Here is a 24724-nt window from a genome sequence, read left to right as displayed (position 1 = left end):
TTGTCACATGCGTGCATCCTCTACAAGTGCTTATGCTTTTGTGTACTTTACTGTACAGTACTGTATAGAGTGCAGTAGTACAGTATCTTTATTTCAAGCCCAGGATGTCCGGAAGCAAGTGTAAAAGCAGCGGTGATGTAGCTGGTACCATACTGTACTTTTCAAGGTACTATACTGTAAGATTAAAAATGTTTTCTTTATTTTTTTGTGTTTGTTTTATACGTATTGTGTGAAAAGTATTGTAAACCTATTACAGTACAGTACTATATAGCCGATTGTGTTAGTTGGGTACCCAGGCTAACTTTGCTGGACTTACGAACACACTGGACTAACGAACATGCTCTCGGAACAGAACTCGTTAATATGTAGGGGACTTACTGTATTGGTATTGTGTTAATTTTTAAAATTAACTTGGGAAGAATTATAGCTCCGATCTCAGAGAACAATTTTCCACTCACTACTTTCTAGATAAAGAAATTAATGCCTTGAAGGCCCAAGTGATACATCCAAAGAAATGCAGCAAGTGGCAGAGCTAAGACTCGAAATTTGTCTCCTTAACTCCTAGAATAACACCATCTCTTAACTTTAGCTTTTAACTTCCCCCTTCCTCACCATTCACAGCCACTCTTTGGATCTCTAGGTCCTTAGGACATCTTGCCTGTTGCAATAGTCTATAAATATTCTTCTTACACACCTCACCCTCTCCCAACCCCTTCCCCATTTCGTGACTGCCCAAGTCAGAAGAATTTCTCTTTCGAATGTCACTATATAACAAACACTTATTGCATCATGTTAATATATGTAAAACTTTTCATTCTGGTGAGTTCTCCCTACCTGAGAGCTCTAAGTTTCTTGAGGCAAGTACAGATATCTTATTAATCTTTGCATTTTGTAGTAGCAGGTAAATGCTATATACATTAAGAAACATCTATTCACTGGCTGCTGCTTCTTCCTGGAATGTCCTTCTCCAAGACTTCTGCATGGCTCACTCTTTTAATCCCAATCACCTCTTTGCTCAGGAAGGCCTACCCCTTTAATTTAAAATTGCAACCTCTTGTTCTGTTTTATTTTACTCTAGAGCACACGCCACTAGTACAGCATCATTGCTTATTTATTCTCGGTGTCTAACCATCAAATCAAAGCACCATCAAGGACGAGGATTTCTTTTGTTTGCTTCATTGTTACATCACCAGCACCTAGAAGAGTCCCTGGCACACAGAAGATGCTTAATAACTACTTTTTAAAAAATGAATTATAATTCTGTGTTTAAAGTGCTGAGGTGATGGATGTGTTAATCAACCCAATTGTGATGGTCGTCTCACAAAGCACACGTATGTCAGATCATCACACTTTAAATATATATAAATGTATTTGTCAGTTCTATTTCAATAAAGCTGAAAAAACTTAATCTAAACAAAACAAAATCCTCACCATGTGCTTCATCTTCTGATTTTAATTTTCCTTACACCAACAAGAGAAAAGTGAGTTTTTAAAATTATAGGCTAGATCAATTTTGAAATAGCTGCTTTTCCTTTTATAATAAAAGACCTTCTTTGTATAGATCTTCCTCAACTTACGATGGGGTTTTGTCAGATAAGCCCACCGAAAGTTGAAAACAAACGTCAAAATGTATATAATTCACTAACCTACCGAACAATGCAGCTTAGCCCGGCCTATCTTAAACATGCCCAGAACACTTAACCTACAGTTAGGGCAAATCATCTAATACAAAGCTTATTTTATAATAAAGTGTTTAATATCTCATGTAGTTTATTGAATACTGTACTGAAATCAATACACTGATTATGTCCCTTTAATGAATTCCTTGGGTCCTGAACTTACCTTTTTTGGACTAATTTTAGACTTACAGAAAAGTTGCAAAGATAGTATGGAGAATTCCTTGTGTACCCTCCACCCAGTTTTCCCTAATATTGACATATTACATAATCATGGTACATTTGCCAAAACTAAGAAATTAATGTGGGATAGTACTATTAACTAAAAAACAGACTTATTCTGATTTCACCAGTTTTTCCAACTTATGTCCTTTTTCTCTTCTGGGATCCAGTCCAGGATCCTCTGTTGCATTTAGAAGCCTTACCTTTGGATCTGGTTCTTCATCCTCATCTTGATAATCATCGCAGAATGGACTGGAGTTGGCTGCAAAGGTGGGTCCCTGGGAGTAGTACTGAGAACTCCGGTAGCCATCCCGCCGCAGCTTATCACATTCTGCAGGGGTACAGGCCGGGGAGGGGAGAAACGGCTTTAAGAACCAGGATTAGTTTAATCCTCCTTACTTACCTTTCCTAGTAATATTTCTCTACGTATAACACAATTTCAAAATAATGACAATATTAATAATAAAAATGATGATAAAAAGACCCTCTGAGTCAACTTTAAAAAGAACTAAAGCAGCTGCCACACTCTACATGACACATTAATACACTTCAAAGGGATTACCTTTACACCTCACAACAACCCTCTGAGTCAACTTTAGGGTAATTAAATCACTTGTTGTGTAACGTTATGCAAGTAAGCAGTGGACTCAGAATTTGAACCCAAGGTCTTACTTACCATAATTTTTTTTCAGTTTTATTGAAGTATACTTGATTTACAATGTTGTGTTAATTTCTGCTATACAGCAAAGTGACTCAGTTATACATATATATATATATCCTTTTTCTTATTCTTTTCCATTATGGTTTATCACCAGATACTGACTATAGTTCCCTGTGCTATACAGTGGGACCTGGTTGTTTATCCATCCTATATATGATAGTTTGCATCTACTAATCTCAAATTCCAATCCTTCCCTCCCCCACTCCCCTCCCCCTTGGCAACCACAAGTCTGTTCTCTATGTCTGTGAGTCTGTTTCTGTTTCATAGATATGTTCATTTGTGTCGTATTTTAGATTCCACATATAAGTGATATGTGATGTTTGTCGTTCTCTGACTGACTTACTTCACTTAGTATGATAACCTCTAGGTCCATCCATGTTGCTGCAAATGGCATTATTTCATTCTTTTTTATGGCTGAGTAATATTCCATTGTATATATGTACCACATCTTCTTTAACCATTCATCTGTCGATGGACATTTAGGCTGCTTCCATGTCTTGGTTATTGTAAATAATGCTGCTATCAATATAGGGGTGCATGTATCCTTTAGAATTAGAGTTTTGTCTGGGTATATGCTCAGGAGCGGGATTGCTGGATCATAGGGCAACCCTATTTTCAGTTCTTTGAGGAACCTCCATACTGGTTTCCATACTTAACTATAATTTTTGACATGATACAATTGATTAAGTAATTCCACATCAAAAAACACAAGCAATTCTCATGCTAGGCTTGTTTTCTAGACTGATTAGCCGGAAGTGACAAGAGAAATCATGGATTATAATGCTCTCATTTTGTGTTTACTTCTCAATTTAACTTTGATGCTAAACAGCCTATAATCACTGTGCAGAATTTAGTTAGTACAAGCTGGCTGGCAGTCTGAGATATCTTCCAGTCCACAGAGGAATGCCTGGCACCACTGAGTGGAAGGCAAGTAGCAGCCCTGGATCACAGGGGGACCAGGGCCACTGGCTGCTCAGAGATTAGAGATTCTCTTCAAGGAGCAACAAACCATTGCACTGATAACTCCCATGGGTGGGGGTGAGCACAGAAAGAAGAGTTCTAATGGCTTTTCAAAGCCCCAGGAGCTCTCCTATTACCCAGATACCTCAGAGGAGCATTTGCCTTGCAAAAGGATTCCCCACAGGGTTCCTTTAAATATCCAGCTTGGTAAAGGAAGGTGACATGTGTTTGGTTTTGGACAAGTTTCCTCTTTGCACAGCTTTACAAAACCAGGCACCTAATGGCACAGAACTAAAGTAGGGCATCTTCAGAGTTCCCTTCTAACACTAGGAGCTAAGCTTCTTCTTCAAAGAGAAGATGAATAGTTGCTTTAGTGGAGGGATAAAAATTCTGCAACTGGAGAATAAAAAACTCCTCACTCTCCTGTGCTATCTACCTCACAGTGGGAGTGGAGAACCAAACCAAAACTATAAATCAGATTTTTTAAAAGCCCCATGGAAATAGTCATGAGGCTCTTTTAGAATGCCAACTAACTAAAAAATGTACTGATAATCATAAGAGAGCTAAACCCTGCTACTTCAGTTACTTATGGGCTGAACAATGTGTGGGCTGGCAACCACTGTTAATACTGGGTAAAAGAGAAAATTAAAAAAAAAATTTCGGAAACTTCCAGAACACATTTTTAAAAATGAGGATTTACTAACACTAACCCTTTTCAGTGAGAAGTACTTTCACATTTTCTCCAATATTTGACAATCTCTCTGAAAAAGTAGATAGTACAACCAGACTCTATGCTCTCATTCTACAGCGATGTTACATGAAGCACGATGACTAGTTTTCAAATGGTGTTCTGTGCAGAGTTCTGGGATTCTGTAAATATTTGATTTTCTTTTTTTATCTTAAAGCTAAGATAAAAAATAACAGCTCCATAGTTCTACATGTCATTAACTTGTATTGCTAAATTAACTTTTCTGTAGTCCTATAAAACTGAAGTCGCCTAAGGATTCAGGGTGAACCTTGTAAAACAAACCAATAAAACCTATTACCACTGGCAGCTACTTATCACGTAATTCAGTGCTTTCAAATAGTTGCCAAACAAAACAAAATACAAAGTGAAGGCCAAGGCCCTTTTAAGCTAAGTCCTTTTCTTATTCAAAATAATCCTTTCTCCCCTCATCCACTGACCTTATGATAAGTACAAGTCTCAAATTATAGAAGTTTATAATATTAAAAAATCTGTTTCATGTACCAGATACCATGTAAGAATGTGTTTGAAAAAGATTCCTCTGCAAGGGGCTGCTAGGCTAGATCATCTCTAAAGGTGATATTAGTTCTGATATTCTTGGCAATAATATTAAAAATAAGCAAAGTGCTATCATCAAAAAGACAAGAAATAACAAGTGTTGGCAAGGATGTGGAGAAAAAGGAACCCCTGTGCCCTGTTGGTGGGAATGTAAACTGGTGCAGCCACTATGGAAAACAGTACGGAGGTTCCTCAGAAAACTGAAAATAGAACTATCATACGATCCAGCAATTCCACTTCTAGGTATTTACCTGAAGAAAACAAAAACACTAATTCAAGAAGTTATATGTACTCCAATATTCACACAAACATACAGAGGACTATTACTCAGCCATAAAAAAGAATGAAATCTTGCCATTTGCAACAGCATGGATGGACCTAGAGGGTATTACGCTAAGTGAAATAAGTCAGACAGAGAAAGACAAATACTGTATGATTTCACTTATATGTGGGATCTAAAAAACAAAACAAACAAACCAGAAACAGACTTATAGATACAGGGAGCAAGTGGATGGTTGCCAGAGGGGAGGGAGGTGGGGTTGGGCACCGCCCAATAGGTGAAGGGGATTAAGATGTACAAACTTCCAGTTATAAAATAAATAAGTCACAGGGATGTAATATACAGTATAAGGAATATAGTCAACAATACTGTAATAATTTTGTATGGTGACTTATTAGGATTGTTTTGTAATGTATTTAAATATTGAATCAGTTTGTTGTACACCTGAAACTATATTGTACAACAGTTACACTTCAATTAAAATTTTTTAATTAAAAAGAAATTTAAAGTAGCCTAATAACTTGATACCTGTTGAATCTTAAAAGACCAAAATATTGCAAAATTATTATCCATAAGTTAAAAGCATGAAAGGCTGACAATTATTATTTCCAATATGTGTCACCTTTTAAGCCTAGTTTAAAAGATAATGCCTTTTTTTCCCCCAAGATTAAGTTTATGTCACAAAAATATTTAAATAGTAGCATAACAGACAGTAGCATATCAAATGAACATGATGCTGGTCTAAGATTAAATTAGGCCATATAGGGACTTCCCTGGTGGTGCAGTGGTTAAGAATCTGCCTGCCAATGCAGGGGACACAGGTTCGATCCCTGGTCCAGGAAGATCCTACATGCCACGGAGCAACTAAATCCGTGCGCCACAACTACTGAGCCTGTGCTCTACTGAGCCCGCATGCCTACAGCCCGTGCTCTGCAACAAGAGAAGCCACCGCAATGAGAAGCCTGTGCACTGCAACGAACAGTGGCCCCCGCTCGCCTCAACTAGAGAAAGCCTGCGCACAACAACGAAGACCCAACGCAGCCAAAAAAAAAAAAGTCAGTCCATATAAATTTATGGCAGATGACCAATTTTTTATACCCTTATCAGATTTCTGCAATCTAGTAAACTCATCAAATTCCATTGCCATTTATCTTATTCCAACTCTACGGGAAATGTACGAAAATTTCCTCCTGTCAAGTTGCAATGGCTCTCAGTTTCTAAACCATGGCTTTGTTCATTAAAAACTCAGTTTATTGTCTGTGGAGTGAGATGTTAAGTGAGTACTAGCCATCATGAATAAACAAAGACTTTTCAAACACTGAGCTGATGGTAAGAGCAAGGCAAAGCATAATTTAAAGCCAGTTTATGCCAGTAACCACAGGAGGGAAACACGATACTAAATGTAATAGAAGCTCTGTCTTTTAACACATACGTCTCTTGCAACAGAAATTAAGAGTAAAACCACGCTATTGTTCTCACAGTACTACTTGGATAAAGGTGTCACTGTTTATTGTGTCCTCTGGTTTCCCAGCCACAAATTTCTTCCTCCTTCCTTTCATGTCAAACTATGTTCTTTAGCGCAAGAACAATGGACGAATACCTTGGTAGACCAAAGTTTTTAATATAGAAGCAAAAAATACTGTCATAGGATTAGATGGTTACCTAAACATCTTGTGAATTTAATACTGTTCTGTCCTCCAAACCTTCACATATTAAACTATTCTTAGACTTTCTGTTTTAATATTTTTAGATATGCTGAGTCTGCTGCAAGAAGATTTAGAGTTATCTTCAAAATCACTTTCTCTACTGGAAATCCTTGATGAATTTCCACTCTCTCTGTTTTGCTCCTCAATGTACTGAATTAGTGACAATGAGCTGGAATATACAGCAGTCACAGACAGTTCCAAAATCCCAGTGGCTTAATACAACAAGAAGATTCTTTCCTGCATGTTCCCCGGTCCAGGCAGAGCTACTGGGGGCTCTGCTCACCAGTCACGCAGGGACCAGGCCGAGGGAAGGTCCTTCTCAGCTTGTGCTTGGACCGTCACTCAGCAGAGCAGGGAGAATGTGCGTTTCACACTGGCTCTGGGAACTTCTGCCAGAAATAACCAGAGTTTACTTCCACTCCTATTTCTTTGGACACAACAAGCCACACACACAGCCATACCTAACTTCAGAGGGGACAAGGAAGGGCAACCCTACCTCATAAGCAAGGGGGAAAATGAGACCATCCCACACCAGCTCTAATGACTCCTCCAAAAAGAGGGACAACACTGAATCTATGATTTTCCAGATTCTTGTCACCCATTCTCCCAACACTTACTAAGTGTTTATTTCCAATCCTTCTTGAATGAGATCGAGAGGCTTTCGATGTGGAATTTGCGATGAAAAGCTACCCTGCTGCATTTCAGTAACAGGACGTTAACCTCTGGGAGGGACTCTATGGAGAAGCCGCTGAGTGTCTGGAATCCAGACAAACAAGGCACCGCTCACCACCTGTGAGACCTGGGGGACAGCATTTTAACCACCTGGAAACTCAGATCCCACCTCTAGTGCTGGCACATTACTTCTTCTGGGAAGCTGTCATCAGAATCAGTCAACAAATATTTCCAAGTACTTTGCTCTTTAAGGTGAGAGACTAGGTCAGGGTGTGTCAGGACTCTGCACAGAACCCTCCACCTGGCCGGTGCTCAAAAAACAGTCACTGCTGTCAGCATTTACCACATAAACCACAACTACCTCAAACTCTCCCACTTTTAAAAGCCAGTAAGCAATTCCATAACAAGACCTGCTTGGCTACACAGTTGTCTTTTTCTTTTTTAAATAAATTTATTTATTTTATTTATTTATTTTTGGCTGCCTTGGGTCTTTGTTGCTGCGCGCAGGCTTTCTCTAGTTGCGGCGAGCGGGGGCTACTCTTCGTTGTGGTGCGCGGGCTTCTCATTGCAGTGGCTTCTCTTGTTGCGGAGCACGGGCTCTAGGCGCGTGGGCTTCAGTAGTTGTGGCACGTGGGCTCAGTAGTTGTGGCTTGCGGGCTCCAGAGTGCAGGCTCAGTAGTTGTGGCGCACGGGCTTAGTTGCTCCGTGGCATGTGGGATCTTCCCGGACCAGGGCTCGAACCCGCGTCCCCTGCATTGGCAGGCGGATTCTTAACCACTGTACCACCAGGGAAGCCCTACACAGTTCTTTAAGATTCTACAGTTTGACCAAGCTGTTGGCTACATCTTTACCAAAACATCATGAGGTTGTATTGCTTTTCCTAAGTGAGTATGACACTCATATGGGGATTCTCTTACTGTCAATGGCCTGAACATTTATTTCTAACTCCTCTCAATCCAAGAAAGAGCACAAATATTTGAATTAATCTAACTACAAAATTTACAAACCTAATCAGTTTCATGTAACACAAAGCCTTATACTTAGGGGCATTTTTACACTGAAAGAGTATCAGCCAGGTGCTTGGTAAATGTATTTGATATATTGTAACTACCAAAGCAAGGAGAGAAAAGGATCAAGGTTCTTTGATCTGGAAGTATGTGTGCTGGGTTGAACTGTGTCCCTAGAAAAGATATGCTGAAGTCCTAACCCCTGGTGCCTATGAATGTGACTTCACTTGGAAATAGTCTTTCCAGATGTAAGCATGTTAAAATGAGATCATTAGAGTGGGCCCTAATCCAATATGACTGCTATGTTTATGAGAAGAGTAAAAAGAGACACCAGGACCATTCGGAGACACACTGACACAGAGGGAAGACAGCCTTGTGAAGACAGAGGCAGAGACTGGAGTTATGCTGCCATAAGTCAAAGAGCATGTGGGGTCACCAGAAACTGGAAGAGGGCAAGGAGGGATTCTCCGCTAGAGGTTGAAGGGAGCATGGCCCTGCCAACACCTTGATTTTGGACTTATAGCCTCCAGAACTGTAAGACAATAAAGTTCTACTGTTTCTGTTTTTGTTTTTAGTTCTACTGTTTTAAGCCACCCAGTTTGCGGTACTTTGTCATCGCAGCCCTAGGAAATTAACCCAGTGTGGAACCAGGAGATGCTAAGATGTGAAAGACATTCCTAAGGCTCTTCAAAGAAATGGGGCAGGGGTGCCTTTGGCAGAAATCTTAGAGCATCATGGAAAAGAAACTGTGACAGGAACTGGGCATCTGGAGATGCCCGTTTGGCTACTGAAGAGCTGTGCAACTCTGGGCAAGAAACATCTGTCAGCTTCAGGACCAATCTCTAAGGTCCCAAGAAAAGTTACCCTTTGTAGTAGGAAAAGGCGAGATGTAAAAACAACTCTCAGCAGACATACTAACTACTGCGTATTAATAATATTGACTTTGATTGAGGGCTGCCTGTGAACAAGCCATTGCTCTAAGCACTTTACATACAGTAAATCATTTACTCTGCACAATGAGCCTAAGAGATGGGGATAATAATTATCTACATTTTACGTACGAAAACCTTGAGACACAAAAAGAAACTTGCTCCAATTGGTGGAGCCAACATTAGAATCCAGGTATTCTGGCCCCAAAGCTGGTGCTCTTTCCTGAGAGTATCAACTTGCTTATGACGAGAAACTACCCTCCTTCATATCTCCCTGTACCACGCTTAATTATGTATAAAATAACATTAGCCTTTATCTAGCAAATCAGTACATTCACTTTTGGGTTTTAGTTTCCTTAAACTCTTTCCAAGAAAGAAAAGATGTTAAACTAGTTTTATTATAGTTTTTCCCCTATACTTACATTTCCATAACAACAAGAACAAAAATATGAGTACAAAATGAAATACGTAAATGTTCATCTAAAAGAATGTTGGTATTTAAGGTCTACTAAAATTGAGATTAGAGATGGACTCTTAACTTTTCCTCAAAGGGAAAGCAGGTTTGTAGGTGAAAACACTGCATATCTCAAATGGGTAATGAAAATATTAAAAGACTCAGAATTTTAAGATGAAAAAGAAAATCTTTTGATCCCTTCTGGAAGTCATTTTATAAATTCTTCAATTTATATTAATTATACATATTAATATATAATGTATATTACCATCATCAGTTCCCAAACCCTCTTATAGATGATGGCATGCTTACAGGGAACCCAAGTCACTGTGCTACTTCAAGACAGCTCAATCAAAATCCTTTGAGGTTTACTTCAAATCCCCTTTTCCACAAAGCCTTCCCTAGTTACTACAATGTTCCATGCTAGCCTGAACTCTTCAATATTATAAACCATATCACATACTTCCTTAGATCCTCTGCTGTGCCAGGTTCAATTGGTGTTTTTAACGAAAGAATAGCAAAGAAAAGGAGTAAGGAGGTAGAGTAGCAATTACTGCCAAAAAGGCAGGATCGAAGTTGGAAGAAGTCATTAGCCCCTAAGACAATTCTCTTTTCTCGGTTCCTCATGTATACTCCAGAGGAAAGCATCCCCGTCCCACATTTATCTGTTAAGTCATAAATGTTTATGAATCATCTACTGTCTGCCAAGTGCTGTTATAGGCACAGGAGATTCCACAGTGAACAGAACAAACAAAAATTCCTGTCTTCATAGAGCTTATGCTCTAAGAGGTCACAGACAACAAACAGTAAAAAGAATCAACTACATAATACATAAGAAGGTCCTAAGTGCTAAGAGAAAAATAAAGCAGGGAAGGGCATAGGGAGTGGTATTGAAGCAGGGCTACCTGAGTGGTGACATCTGAGTGAACAAAGTGGGTTCCATCACCCTGAGAAAGAGCTGGAGGGAAGAGTGATCTGGGCTGGGTGAAGAGGAAGGACAATAGGAGATGGTTAGACATGTAAAGGGGGAGCAGGTTACATAGGGCCTTGGAGGTTCCTGTAAGGACTCTGGCTGTCACCAGGAGGCCAGAGGGTAGCCTCTGGAGACTGCCAACAGAGAAGTGACATGATCTCACCTGTATTTACCACCTTCCTCCAGATGCTATGACTCAGCTAACAGTACTCAAATACATGAATTCCAACTAAACCACAATAAGAGTCTGAACGTTACCTGTATGAGGAAAAGTAAATCACCTAGTGATGCTAGTAAAAGCACACTGGCATTTTTACCATTGATTTGTATAATTTGTCATAATTAATTTTTTCATAGTTATAATTCCATAAGAGACAATTATAAGTGAAAAATTTCATGAATTTATTATAAAGACTTTGAAATATACTCTGAGAGAACAAAGTTTTTAACTTAATTAAATGGTTACTAAATTCTGACTTACTTAAACGAAAGACAGAAGGAAAAGGAGGAGATGGAGAAAGAGAGAAATTGAATGCAAGGTGGGAAGAAAAAGGGATTTGTCGTTTATACCCTAAGGAAATGATGTGGTAAGATGAGTGGATGCTAAAAGGGAAAAAAGTGAGGTTTGCTGAACGTTAGCTTGTCTGAGTAAGAAGAGGAAGCAATGATAAAGGAAGTATTTAAAATGAGCAGCACTGCTGTCCTTAAAAAACTAAAAATAGAGTTACCATATGATCCAGCAATCCCACTCCTGGGCATATATCTGGAGAAAACTCCAGTTTGAAAAGATAGACGCAGTGTTCATAGCAGCACTATTTACAATAGCCAAGACATGGAAGCAACCTAAATGTCCATCGACAGATGAATGGATAAAGAAGGTGTGGTATATATACATAATGGAATATTACTCAGCCATAAAAAAGGATGAAATAATACCATTTGCAGCAACATGGATGGACCTAGAGATTATCATACTAAGTGAAGTAAGTCAGTCAGAGAAAGACAAATATCATATGATATCACTTATATATGGAATATAAAAACAATGATACAAATGAATGTATTTACAAAACAGAAATAGACTCATAGACATAGAAAGCAAACTTACTGTTACCAAAGGGGATAGCAGGGGAGATAGTGGGGGTAGGGGAGAGAGATAAATTAGGAATTTGGGATTAACATATACACACCACTGTATATAAAATAGGTGAACCACAAGGACTGACTGTATAGCACAGGGAACTATATTCACTATCTTATAATAACCTATAATGGAAAAGAATCTGAAAAAGCATATATATATATATATATATATATATATATATACACACACACACACACACATATGTGCAACTGAATCACTTTGCTGTACACTTGAAACTAACACAATATTGTAAATTAATTATACTTAAAAAAAAAGAAAACAAGCACTGTTGCATTAAAAGCCAAAAGGACTGGTTAAGAAAGACTATTTTGTCATTTTTCAGGTTATATGTATAGTGGTGGTGTATACGAGCATGAACTGCTAGGAAAGTGCTGAAACATTCAGGTCAAAAGCACAATGTTGGTATTTCACAACAGTACAGCATTTTAGACGTACCATACTTTAAAATCTGAACGTGGTTTCTTTTTAACAGTATTAAATCTTTCATAATCCTCCTCCTATAATTCAAGGTCATTAACAATTAGGAGGACTCCAGTTCCAAAGTTAATTATAAATAGTGGTCATGATGTACTGCTTCAGTGAGAATGTTCTGTGATGAACCACAGTCTAAGAAACTCTTTTTTTCAGATCACTGATTTTTAAAGCCATTACTGCTGATGACACTTAATAAATGCGTTATTTTCTAAACTGAAAGCCCTTGGCCATCATTATTTGATTTGTGTGTAAAATATTTCTGTGGGAATTGAAGGAAAGCAGATATTATACCTGTCTTACGGATTATAAAACACAAGTGTTTTAAGTTTCTGGTAGATCCAGGTTTCCAAACTTCTATCCCAGTTATTTATCCATCAGATTATCAGTGACAGGGTCAAACGCCAGTTCTATTACATATCTTTGTCCGGTACCAGAGAACTGAGAACATAGAAGACTACAAACATATATTTAGAAGAAAATCAATAATCAATTCCAGTCCAACAGCTGTATCAGGTCTTATATAGCTAAAGATTCTAGTTTGAGCTTTCAAGTAACAAGCATGTAGGAAAAATTTACTGCACTCAAATATTATGCTCTGTAAACATTAGGGAACTTATTTTCTTAATGAAAATCAAACCAAAATGCATTTTAAAATAGAAGGGGTCTGCCTTCTAGTACCTTAATTTATTGGGTTTGGCAATCCTGAGCAAGAGAAAGAAATCATACTGATACTGTAGTTCAGATTCTGCCTTGCCGGTCAGGTATATTGGATTTTCCAAAATTACATTTGGACTTTCCATAAATTCTTTTCTTCAAAACAGCTGTACTTCAATTTATTTAAATCGTCTTTAAGAATCAACAAATTAGAACATAATTAAGAGACTATAAATGGTCAAATGTTTTTAAGTTGTTCAGTTAATTGCAGCATATCAAGTGACTTGAAAAGCTATGTTAAATCTAAAGACACCATGGACTTAATATAGATATTTTCAATGCATATTGTCCTAGATAATTTGAGAGCAATTTAAAATAACAGATTCCAAATAAATATGCCTTTTTGGTTTACTATTACACTAATGATTCATTCTTTTCTCCCCTCTCTGCTTAAGAGTAAGAGTTTGTATTGATATGGAGTTATACAGCAATACTTACAATGATATAAAAGCATATTATTATATATGAAGTATTATATCCAAATTTATCTTCCAAAAACTGCATATCTGAGTCCATAAGACAACTTCTTTATCAATCGTCACGTCAAAGATACTTTGCATCCAAAGTATGATAAAATAAAAAAGAAAAGGAGAAAATATATGGCTTTAATGATTGAGCCCAAGTCTCTCTAAAAGTTCTGAAATATCTCCTCTCTTAACGGTGCATATGAGACAAAATGTTCCAGGTGTTAGAGTATAATTTGTTTAACTGCAGGTAAGAAAGAGACGGCCAATTAGAAAATATGCCAACAATCACCCACGTGTCAAGGAGAAAAAAGCGCCCGGAAGGAGATGAATCAGTTTAAGTAACCTTCCGCTAACAGCCAGGGAGATGAATGGCGGCAGTCAAGAGCTCAAACTCTGACAGTGAACAGCTGTGTGTTCGAACCCTAGCTTGCGATGAGCTAGTGAAACTGAAGGGGGTACAACTTTCAAGGTGTTTACAATTCAGCTGACTGATTAAACAAGTTCACATGACAATTTATGGAGCACTGGTTCTCCCAGTTAAGGTGCATGAGGATCCCCTGGGGGCTTGCTAACCACTTGGCTGACCAGTGGGTCCCAGAGTGTCTGATTCAGTGGGTCTGGAGTGGGGCCTGAGAACTTGCATTTCTAATAAGTTCCCAGGTGATGTTCCTACTGCTGGTCTGGGAGCCACAGGAGGAGAAAACTGTTTCAGAGGAAGGTAAGTAGCCACAGAGAAGGAGAAACAATATTAAAGGTGCTTGATGTGAAATCCATTCAACCATTTGGGGTAGGTGTGACATAAAAGGAAAAGTCTTCCACTTAGAGGAGAGGTTCCTGAAGAAGGAAGCAGAATTTTCATAGTTTAAGATTTCCAACATATTCCAGGTGAGAAATGATAAAAGGCCCGAGGGGAAAAGAGGGTTAATCTGTTTCTTTTATTATGTCACAGAATAACTCGAGAGGAAAACAGGAAACAAAGGACAAAGAAGAATTTAACAGATCACTGCAGGAGGAGGAGAAATGCTATATCTGGTAATTACTTTCGGTTCCTAAGGAATACTGTTGTGTTTCAGAAAAAGCTTTAATTTTGCTCCTGTAGAAGTACTTTACAGGTCAAGGTTCCCTTAAAACGCTTGAAGAGGTCGTGTTATTTTAACGTACCCCTTCAGCTCAGCTTTAAACAAAGCTTCCTGATTCAGGCTGCTTCCACCTCTCCCTTGATTAATGTGGTCATCTCCGCCCAGTGTCCTGCATCACCCCGATCCCTTTACTGCAAACTTCTAACACAGAACCAGATTGAACCATTTAAAAATGATGAGTCAGATTATGTCACTCCTGAGCTCAAACCTCTCCAATGGCTTTCCAGGCCCTGAAAGTAAAAGCCAATGTCCTCCTAAAGGTGTCTAAGCCAGACATGATTTACTCAGTGTGGGTGGCCAGGGAGTTCATTAAATGAATGAACCATCAGTACTTGAAAGGGTACTGTGATTATGTGACAGAAGGGCCGTCCCTATCCCTCACCCAGGTGTATTTTATCTTTGGCCATACCTTCCGTCTTAATTTACCCAAAGCATGTGACCTGCCTATCTATCTGGTACCCCACCCATGTCATCAGTGTTTATTAAGCACAACGGGCAGGTATGGGTTGGGGCCAGCAGCAACACAGAATTTAAGGGGGAAGGGGTCCCAATCATATATATGTTCAGGAAATAAGAGGATGAGGGAAGAGCAGGTAGGGAAGATGATACTCAGTGCTCTATTTGGGTTATCTATCCAAGAAAATTTGGTCTCGGTAGAACTTCAGGGACACTGACCAAATCCAGCATTAAAACACTAATTCCATCATGGGCAGCTCCCCCAAAGATTTCTGGTCAGATAGAACAGATGTCACAGGAAAGCTCCCAGAAAAGTGTTGGGAAGGACTAAGGTAGAAGAGAGATGGTCAGAAAAGCCACCTTTGAAATGGATGGGTTTTGCCAAAGGAGGGGGGAAATGACAAGCAGACTGCTGAATTCATATGCCTAACACTTATTTTAGCACTATTCCAAATGACTTCTCATTTCAATCTCCTTAGTGAGTTTGGGGAGATAAAGTGGTCAGGATGGGAAAAGGTGGTGTCATCAGCTCAACAGTCACACAGGAAATGAATCTGCTGACTAATATACTGAAAAGGCATTGAAAAGAGTCTTTTCGCTCCATACCCTGGGACCAGTATCTCCTTCACTGACATTAAACACCATAGGCAATCTCATTTATGCAGAAGGGCAAAAAAAAGGTCATTTTGATTGATATTCTCCCTCTATGGTTAATTTCTATTAGGGTGGAATAAAAACCTCCCAAAACACAGGAATTAAATATTAAAACTTATACCATTGGATAAAACTGTTTGTTAGCTTTATTCTTCATTGCAAACCATGGAAGGAATTATTCCTCAAATGTTATTTGCCATGGCAGAAAACTGGTTTTTAACATTTCTTCTCTTCACATACCCAAAATCATTTAAGGAGACTTGAAGAACTAAATCAGATTTAAATTAAGGTGAAAGCTTTCTGGTGCCCATGATAAATGTGAAGGTGCTGCGAGTTTGCAAGCCCTAGTTGAGCACCACCAGAGCACAGCCAAACTGGAGGTGATCTCATTTCACTTTAGAATGAAAAAGCCCTATCACTGGCAGTCCTAGAGCATCACCAAGGTTACTCAATATCAAATAGCCTGCAAAGATTCTAAACCAACACCGGGGACTTCAGTTGTTCAGGGAATGATAACAAACCTTATCCACAGTACCTTCAATGTAGCATTTTTATGCTGCGCTGGGCGAAATACAGCAGCCACTCAAGTTACTCACTTTATCAGGAATTAAAATGCAATTGCTGAAACAGCAGACTGACCATGGACACAAAAACAAAACAAAAAGCCTTTTGTTTAAACAATCCATAGTGCTTTGTTAAGACCTGGATCATTTAAATGACTGTCTTTGCTATTCTATCTTTTGTGTGTTGCTTACCATTAAAAAAAGGCAACAGGTCTCTTTACCCACTGAAAAAGCAATGATTGTTCCTTTTTCCTTTGCTCTTGCATCTGACTTCCCTCTCACAGGTTAACTACCCTTTCAGGGTTATCATACCTAGAGAGTTAGTATTATAAAAAATTTTGTGCGCCATCATATCAAACAACAGAAGTTAAACTGCCACCTTTGTATATCATTCCATTCTGTTAATTTTTTATTTTTGTCTTTGTACTTCCCTTTTCTCAATAGAGAATTCAATCCATTGTTTCATCAGGTTGGGCAACTTTCCCTAAGGATAAAAATTCCAAAGGAAGTCTAATGAAATACTAAACATTAAAAGAAGTCTTTTTAATAACATTACCATTTGTCTTTGAAAAGTCAACCTAATTAAATTCACAAGCACTGAACAAGAGAGCTCCAAATGAAGTCATCCTTCTCACCAAGGAACTAGCCACATAGTGGGGGCCATTTTTCTATCAAGACTCCAACACCCCTTAATAAACAAATTCAACGTTTTTTTGCTCCATCTCAAAATGCCCTTTCCCCAGTCCTGTCTGGGAACTAGAAGTCGAAACCTGAACTCTGCCTGCGCCTGTTCACTGCCTGCTGTCCCCTCAGGGAATGCTCCCATTCTCTCTTTATATTTGCAACCTTTTCTCCTCCTGTGGGCTCTTTTGTCTACAACCATGTTTTAATTGGCTCTAGTTTTTAAAACAAATACTACTACTACTTCTAGCCTGCCACCACCTCAAAATACTGTCCTTTTTTCTCTTTGCCTTGTTGACATCATTTACTCTATTTCTTAAAAAATATTACTTGTATTATTTTTCTGCTTATTAAAATAATTATCTCATGAAACCTGGCTTCTTAAATCCACAGACCCCCTTGAAACCACTCTTTTGACGGTCACCAGTGACTGCCTACTGACCAATTCAGTAGCCTCTCTTCCGACTCTGCCCATCCCCGAGCACCATGGTCACTGCCCCATCCTGATTTCCTCTCTTCTTCCCCAGGTACTCTTTTCCTGACTTCTCCTTCCAGCCCCCTAGATCAAAGCCTTCCAGGCTGAACCTTCACGACTCCTCTCCCTGCACTCTCTCTACCTCCAATCTCCTCACTCCCGTGTTCTCACCACTTGTTCTGTGGCTGTGGCTGATCTTCCTCGTGAGTTCGAGATGACCTTTCCAGGACCTCCACAAATACAACAGTATTTACAGTACCACACACTGGGGTCACACAAATGACAAGAAAAGGTCCTGCCGCCAAAGGTCTTGCTGTCAGGTGGGGGGATCAACATGTGAACACAATTACTGGTTTAATGGAGGGGTGTAAGGTTCTGTGGGCATGTGTAGAAAAGTGGGTAAGGGATGCCCAGGTCTGCCCTGAGGAGTCCAGGAAAGCTTTGTGGGAATCCGAGCATCAACCAGATGACCCTTACAACGGGAACAGGAGTTGGCCAGGTGTGAGAGGCTGTGGTTTAGAAGGGAGAGGAAGTGGATTGAGACACGGGGTGGAGAGAAAGGGAGGGCAAGACAAGCCAGGGTTCCAACAGAAGGACTTTATCCTTACGTGTAAGGGCACAAGGTAAAGACCTTAGGTGGAGGCGGAGAGAAGCACGGGGCGGGGGGGCGTGGTGGCGAAAGGGTGATTTGTCAGGTGAGGCTGGACAAACAGAGGTAAGGAAGGTTCTCAGATGCTAAGGAAGTTAGGTTTTATCCTGCCAATGGTGGAAAGCTGGTAAAAAATGTTTAATGAGAGGCATGATCAGATTTCTGTTTTAAAGACAACACCCATGGACAAGGGTGTGGCTCAGTGATACCACCATTATCAACCTTGTGAGTCATTCACACACTTCTCTCTCTGACGAGGTGTAAACTAGGAAAGCGGCCATGTCGATTTCTCTCTGACTCTGCTACAACATCCAGCCCAGTGCCTCACTTGCTGGGTGCACTTAGAAACTTTTATGTCACCACAAACTTAGATTTGTGGACAATTCAATTTGTCAGTATTTGTGTTCAGCCGTAAATTGTATCTTTGTGTTAATAAACTTTGCATATCACTCTTAAACAGTTAAAAGAGGCCAATCAGAATTTTGGAGCTTAGAAGGGAACTTGGAGATTGAAAACTGTTTTCCAGAGGAGGAAGCCAAGTACAAAAATGGGATATGGGGCTTCCCTGGTGGCACAGTGGTTAAGAGTCCGCCTGCCAATGCAGGGAACACGGGTTCGAGCCCTGGTCCGGGAAGATCCCACATGCCGCGGAGCAACTAAGCCCGTGCGCCACAACTACTGAGCCTGCGCTCTAGAGCCCGTGAGCCACAACTACTGAAGCCCACGTGCCACAACTACTGAAGCCCGCGTGCCTAGAGCCCGTGCTCCACAACAAGAGAAGCCACCGCAGTGAGAAGCCCGCGCACCTATTCAGTATTTATAGTCAACTGTAGTCATTTTCTTTTTTTTTTTGTATTTATTTATTTATTTTTTAAACGTCTTTATTGGAGTATAATTGCTTTACAATGGTGTGTTAGTTTCTGCTTTATAACAAAGTGAATCAGTTATACATATACATATGTTCCCACATCTCTTCCCTCTTGCGTCTCCCTCCCTCCCACCCTCCCTATCCCACCCCTCTGGGTGGTCACAAAGCACCGAGCTGATCTCCCTGTGCTATGCGGCTGCTTCCCACTAGCTATCAGTTTTACATTTGGTAGTGTATATATGTCCATGCCACTCTCTCACCCTGTCACATCTCATTTTCTTTTTGATGCTAAAACTTGCCTTAAATTTGGTCTGTGGGAGACCCTTCAAGCTGGTTCCTGTGTCTTTTAAAAATTTACTTCTGGGGGCTTCCCTGGTGGCGCAGTGGTTAAGAGTCCGCCTGCCAATGCAGGGAACACGGGTTCGAGCCCTGGTCCGGGAAGATCCCACATGCCGCGGAGCAACTAAGCCCGTGCGCCACAACTACTGAGCCTGCGCTCTAGAGCCCGTGAGCCACAACTACTGAAGCCCACGTGCCACAACTACTGAAGCCCGCGTGCCTAGAGCCCGTGCTCCACAACAAGAGAAGCCACCGCAGTGAGAAGCCCGCGCACCTATTCAGTATTTATAGTCAACTGTAGTCATTTTCTTTTTTTTTTTGTATTTATTTATTTATTTTTTAAACGTCTTTATTGGAGTATAATTGCTTTACAATGGTGTGTTAGTTTCTGCTTTATAACAAAGTGAATCAGTTATACATATACATATGTTCCCACATCTCTTCCCTCTTGCGTCTCCCTCCCTCCCACCCTCCCTATCCCACCCCTCTGGGTGGTCACAAAGCACCGAGCTGATCTCCCTGTGCTATGCGGCTGCTTCCCACTAGCTATCAGTTTTACATTTGGTAGTGTATATATGTCCATGCCACTCTCTCACCCTGTCACATCTCATTTTCTTTTTGATGCTAAAACTTGCCTTAAATTTGGTCTGTGGGAGACCCTTCAAGCTGGTTCCTGTGTCTTTTAAAAATTTACTTCTGGGGGCTTCCCTGGTGGCGCAGTGGTTAAGAATCTGCCTGCCAATGCAGGGAACACGGGTTCGAGCCCTGGTCCGGGAAGATCCCACATGCTGCGGAGCAACTAAGCCCGTGTGCCACAACTACTGAGCCTGCGCTCTAGAGCCCGTGAGCCACAACTACTGAAGCCCATGTGCCACAACTACTGAAGCCCGCGTGCCTAGAGCTCGTGCTCCACAACAAGAGAAGCCACCGCAATGAGAAGCCCGCGCACCGCAACAAAGAGTAGCCCCGCTTGCCGCAACTAGAGAAAGCCCGCGTGCAGCAACGAAGACCAAACACAGCCAAAAATAAATAAATAAAATAAATAAACTTATGTTTTAAAAAAGGTATATGATTTTCCAATATCTCACGGGCTACTGGCAGCAGTGGAATCACAATTCTGGTCTCCTATCTCATTTTTCAGAACAGTTACTGACAACACAACAAGATGTCAATGCCTCTGTGGTTCAGGAAAGATGAGACAATTACACATCCTACTTCTGTTCAGCGGCTTTTCTAGAATAACGAACCACTCCCTGCCCTGCCCTCAATTCTATGCCTATTTTTGTTTAAACTAGTAAATAAGTTAAAATTCTCCATGAATGAGTGTAATTTAATGTTTCTTTCTTATTAAAAAAAAATGAAAGATAATCCTTCTTTAACCAGTGACATTTAACCGTCTCCTTTTACACATCAATTTTACCAAAGGATTCTTCAGGAAGAATGTAAGTAAAGAAGTAGGCAAAGAGTAAACTGGCTGCAAGTGCTAAATCATTGGTATATTTAATGTTTCTAATCCCTTATCTTTCTTTCCTTTGTTGCTTTTATAACCTGTTTATTACTATTTTTTTTTAAGTCCATCGAGGTACTAATGACCTACCGTAGCCCTAAAAATATGCACCAAATGCTATTAGGATGAAACAATGGTTACAGATGTTTGTCACACATGATGTCTCACGATGAAGCTTCCTTTCTTTATTTCTCTTAAACATATTTGACTTTTAATGAAATCAGGAATGAGTGAAGAGAATTTTTCATGAGCAACAGGGAAACCACCGACCTTAGGCTATTTTGCATTTCCTAAATTAACTGGCTGAAGAAACCAAATCTGCCTTGAGCCTTTGGATTCCCCGTGTAAGCCCTGTCCCAGTGACCTTTCTGGAAGTTGAGGGCAGCTGAAGAAGCGTCAGAGACAGGCCCTTGGGATCTGAGATCAAAACAGGCCAGCATGGGCTGAGAAACCTGATTTGGAGTTCTTGGCAGAGCCATCTATAAACTGCAAAGCAGCTGTCAATTAATCCCTTAACTCTGATAGGTCCTGGCTTACTTATCTACAAAATGGAAAGGGGATTTATTAACCAGAGGACCGGGGAGGGCCCTTCTAGCTCTAGCATCCTGGGCATCTTTCAGAGGTTGATGGGGAGTCGGGGAAAAGGAATCTTGCGCATGTGGATGAAATGAACCTGAGTGTCAAGTGTCTATGGCTGTCACTGTCATCTGACAATGTTCCTTGTTCTCTTCCTCTCTCCCTCCTCCCCACTGTATATCCCTGGAGCATAATGGCTGGGAGAGGAAGTGCCAGCTAAATCATGACAGCCATTTGGGAAAGAGGGCTGAAAGTTCTATCTGTATTCCATTGCACTTAAAAGGCACCCTTCTTTCTACAAACACTGCTTCCACATTGAGGGGCAGGTACTTTGAGATACTTTATATAAATAAGTTGGTTTTATTCCCACAAAAACAGATATTATGATCTTATTTTATAGATGAAAAAAAAAAAGCTCAAAATGTTAAAGAGACAAACTCAAAATTAAACTCAAATAATATATTCCTAGTACATAACAGAGGCAGGATGTAAACCTAGATGTGACCCATGCACTTTTCATGAAACCTGGGCTTTTCCTATTAGAAAGCAAGAACAACAGGAGGTTTCTGGAGTTCAGGTCATATTCTATTTTTTGACCAGAGTAATAATAGTTATATAGATGTTTGCTTTATAATTATTTGTTAAACTGTACATGTCTTATGTATTTGTCTGTGTTCTATGTCATAATTTTTTAAAAGTGACAGAAAAGAAAAAGATGAAGAATTCATTGTCATTAGCACAAGGTGGGCAAAGCAGATGTTCGTCCTGAGCCTGTCTGGGTGGTGAGCAGATGTATCATTCCAAGAGAGAGAGCTCTCAGCCAACATCCCCCAGGTCATGCCTAGGAAGGTGTCTTCCAGAAAGCTCCGTAAAAAATGCCACAGGACCCCCAAGAGGAGACTCTATAGCCAAAACCACAGGGCACCTGGGATATCCCAGGGACGCATCAGCCCAACGCAGACAAATGAGACCACCAAGCCCCCTCATCAAATCCAGAGATCCCCACAGCCCTTCCCAGAACAGACTTACTTGTTCGAGTCAAAATGCAACTAGTAGGTGGTTTCTTGACAATGAAAGGTAGATGCAGTGACCCTTAGATAAAGTCTGTGTGTCAGGAAGTGTCAGAGAAACCTGGCTGGGACTACTTGGAAACCTTGTCCATAATTTTAAGAAAGGTATACCACTCTTTAATGTTAAATAGGTTGGTCTGTACACACACACACACACACACACACACACACACACACACACACACACACACACTATTGTTTTAAATCACTTGGTACAAATAGTCATTTCTTCGAAGTGTAAATCCCCAATTCTTATCTCTCCAGATATAATAAACATAACCTTCTGACTCTGAATTAACACAGGCCAGATCCCACATTCCTCCCTGGGCTTACACTTCTAATTCTAGAGCCACAGAGCGGGCTGACCTGCTAAAATGTGTTTCTTCAGGAATGAGAGCTGTGACTAGACGGTTTCTGATACCAACAACAGATGCTCTGTGAACTAATTCAGGCAGGAGTTAACACAGATGCAGTAACCAAACTGCCTGTTAAACATACTACGAGAAAGTATGTTTATCTCTCTCCCAAGTTGGCCTTTTGGGGGAATGAAGCCTGAAAAATCACATGTTTGTTTCAGCCTTTAATAATCTTAAAACTTGTCAAATGAGGCCTACAGGTTGTGAAGAAATAAAATCTGAAACTTTCATTGAGTCTGAGTGAGCCCACCTCATCCCTCAATTCCCCTTTTCCCACTGAACTGTGGCCCTTTCAATATATATAAAAACTACCGAGATAAAAATTTAGATAGATAAAGGTTACTGATCATCACAACTAACTCTGATGAAGTTCGTGAAGGGTTCAAATAACTATGGAAATTAAAAGGGAAGAATTCTTCCGGAAATTCAGTAAAATTCACTATTCATTACTAGCCAGATGTCCTGTTTACCCAAATATCAAAATACTCTTAAAATATGGGTACGGACTTCCCTGGTGGTGCAGTGGCTGGGAATCTGCCTGCCATTGCAGGGGACACGGGTTCGATCCCTGGTCCGGGAAGATCCCACATGCCGCGGAGCAATTAAGCCTGTGCGCCACAACTACTGAGCCTGCGCTCTAGAGCCTGCGAGCCACAACTACCGAGCCTGTGTGCCAAAACTACTGAAGCCCGCGCGCCTAGAGCCCGTGCTCTGCAACAAGAGAAGCCACCGCAATGAGAAGCTGGAGCACCACAACGAACAGTGGCCCCCGCTCGCCGCAACTAGAGAAAGCCTGCGCACAGCAAGGAAGACCCAACGCAGCCAGAAATAAAAAAACAAAAACAAATGGGTACACCTTTGTATTGTTGTTAGCAATAAGTCATTACCTAAATCTCTGGTAACTAAATAAATCAACAAAACCAAATCATTTGATCCAAGAGCATGGTCACTAAATTCTATCAAGTTCTCCAGAGACTAGCCCCCAACAACAAATACAAAAGATCTCTGCTTTATTTGGACTGGAATGGAAACCACCTGCTACAGGCACTCCACATGCCGTGTGACGCACCAGGAAAGCCCGTCTCCTCCGCAGCGCGGGAATGGGAGAGTGGTGGTCTCCCAGTGCTGTTCTGGCTGACCAAGCTCTCCCCTGTATGCCCAGCGTACCTCACGCCCATCTCCATTACACTACTGTCTGTTTACTTCAGTCTTGACACCAGACAGCAAGCTCAGCTCTTTAAAGCTGGGGACCCACGACCTTTTGTCTCTCTTCATTTGAAAACTCCTGGCATAGCACAGAATTGATTCTTAAATATGTATTAAGTAGTGTCTATTATCTACCTTTATGTACTAACCCGAGCTTAGCTTTTTCGTAAAAGCATTTTCAGTAAACCTGTGCCTTCCTCAACCACTCTACTGACCAGTAAGCATTTGTGCATTACTTTAACATAAGCAAATGTTTACAACACTTAGTTATTAATTTATTAGTACTCACTGTATCATTTCCCCCTGTATTTTATGGTCCTCAAGAGGGGAGCTGAGCCCCCCCCACAAAAACTGACAGAACAGCTCAGACAATGAGCATTTAATGATTAAGAAAAAGCACCA

General features: G+C 40.4%; 1 protein-coding gene across 2 annotated transcripts in view; it reads right to left on the bottom strand.

The window, feature by feature from the left end:
• NHSL1 (NHS like 1) overlaps window positions 1-24724 on the bottom strand; it is a 101381-nt gene that overhangs the window by 30654 nt on the left and 46003 nt on the right. For both annotated transcript variants that reach the window (XM_068551587.1, XM_068551586.1), the window contains exon 3: window positions 2102-2229. In XM_068551587.1, the coding sequence (XP_068407688.1) occupies window positions 2102-2229 (128 nt within the window). The remainder of the gene's footprint in view (window positions 1-2101; window positions 2230-24724) is intronic.

Source organism: Eschrichtius robustus, chromosome 9 (genome assembly GCF_028021215.1).
Source record: "Eschrichtius robustus isolate mEscRob2 chromosome 9, mEscRob2.pri, whole genome shotgun sequence".
Taxonomy (NCBI): Eukaryota; Metazoa; Chordata; class Mammalia; order Artiodactyla; family Eschrichtiidae; genus Eschrichtius; species Eschrichtius robustus.
Note: the sequence above shows the minus strand (reverse complement) of the source record. Positions and strands in the feature narration are given on the sequence as shown.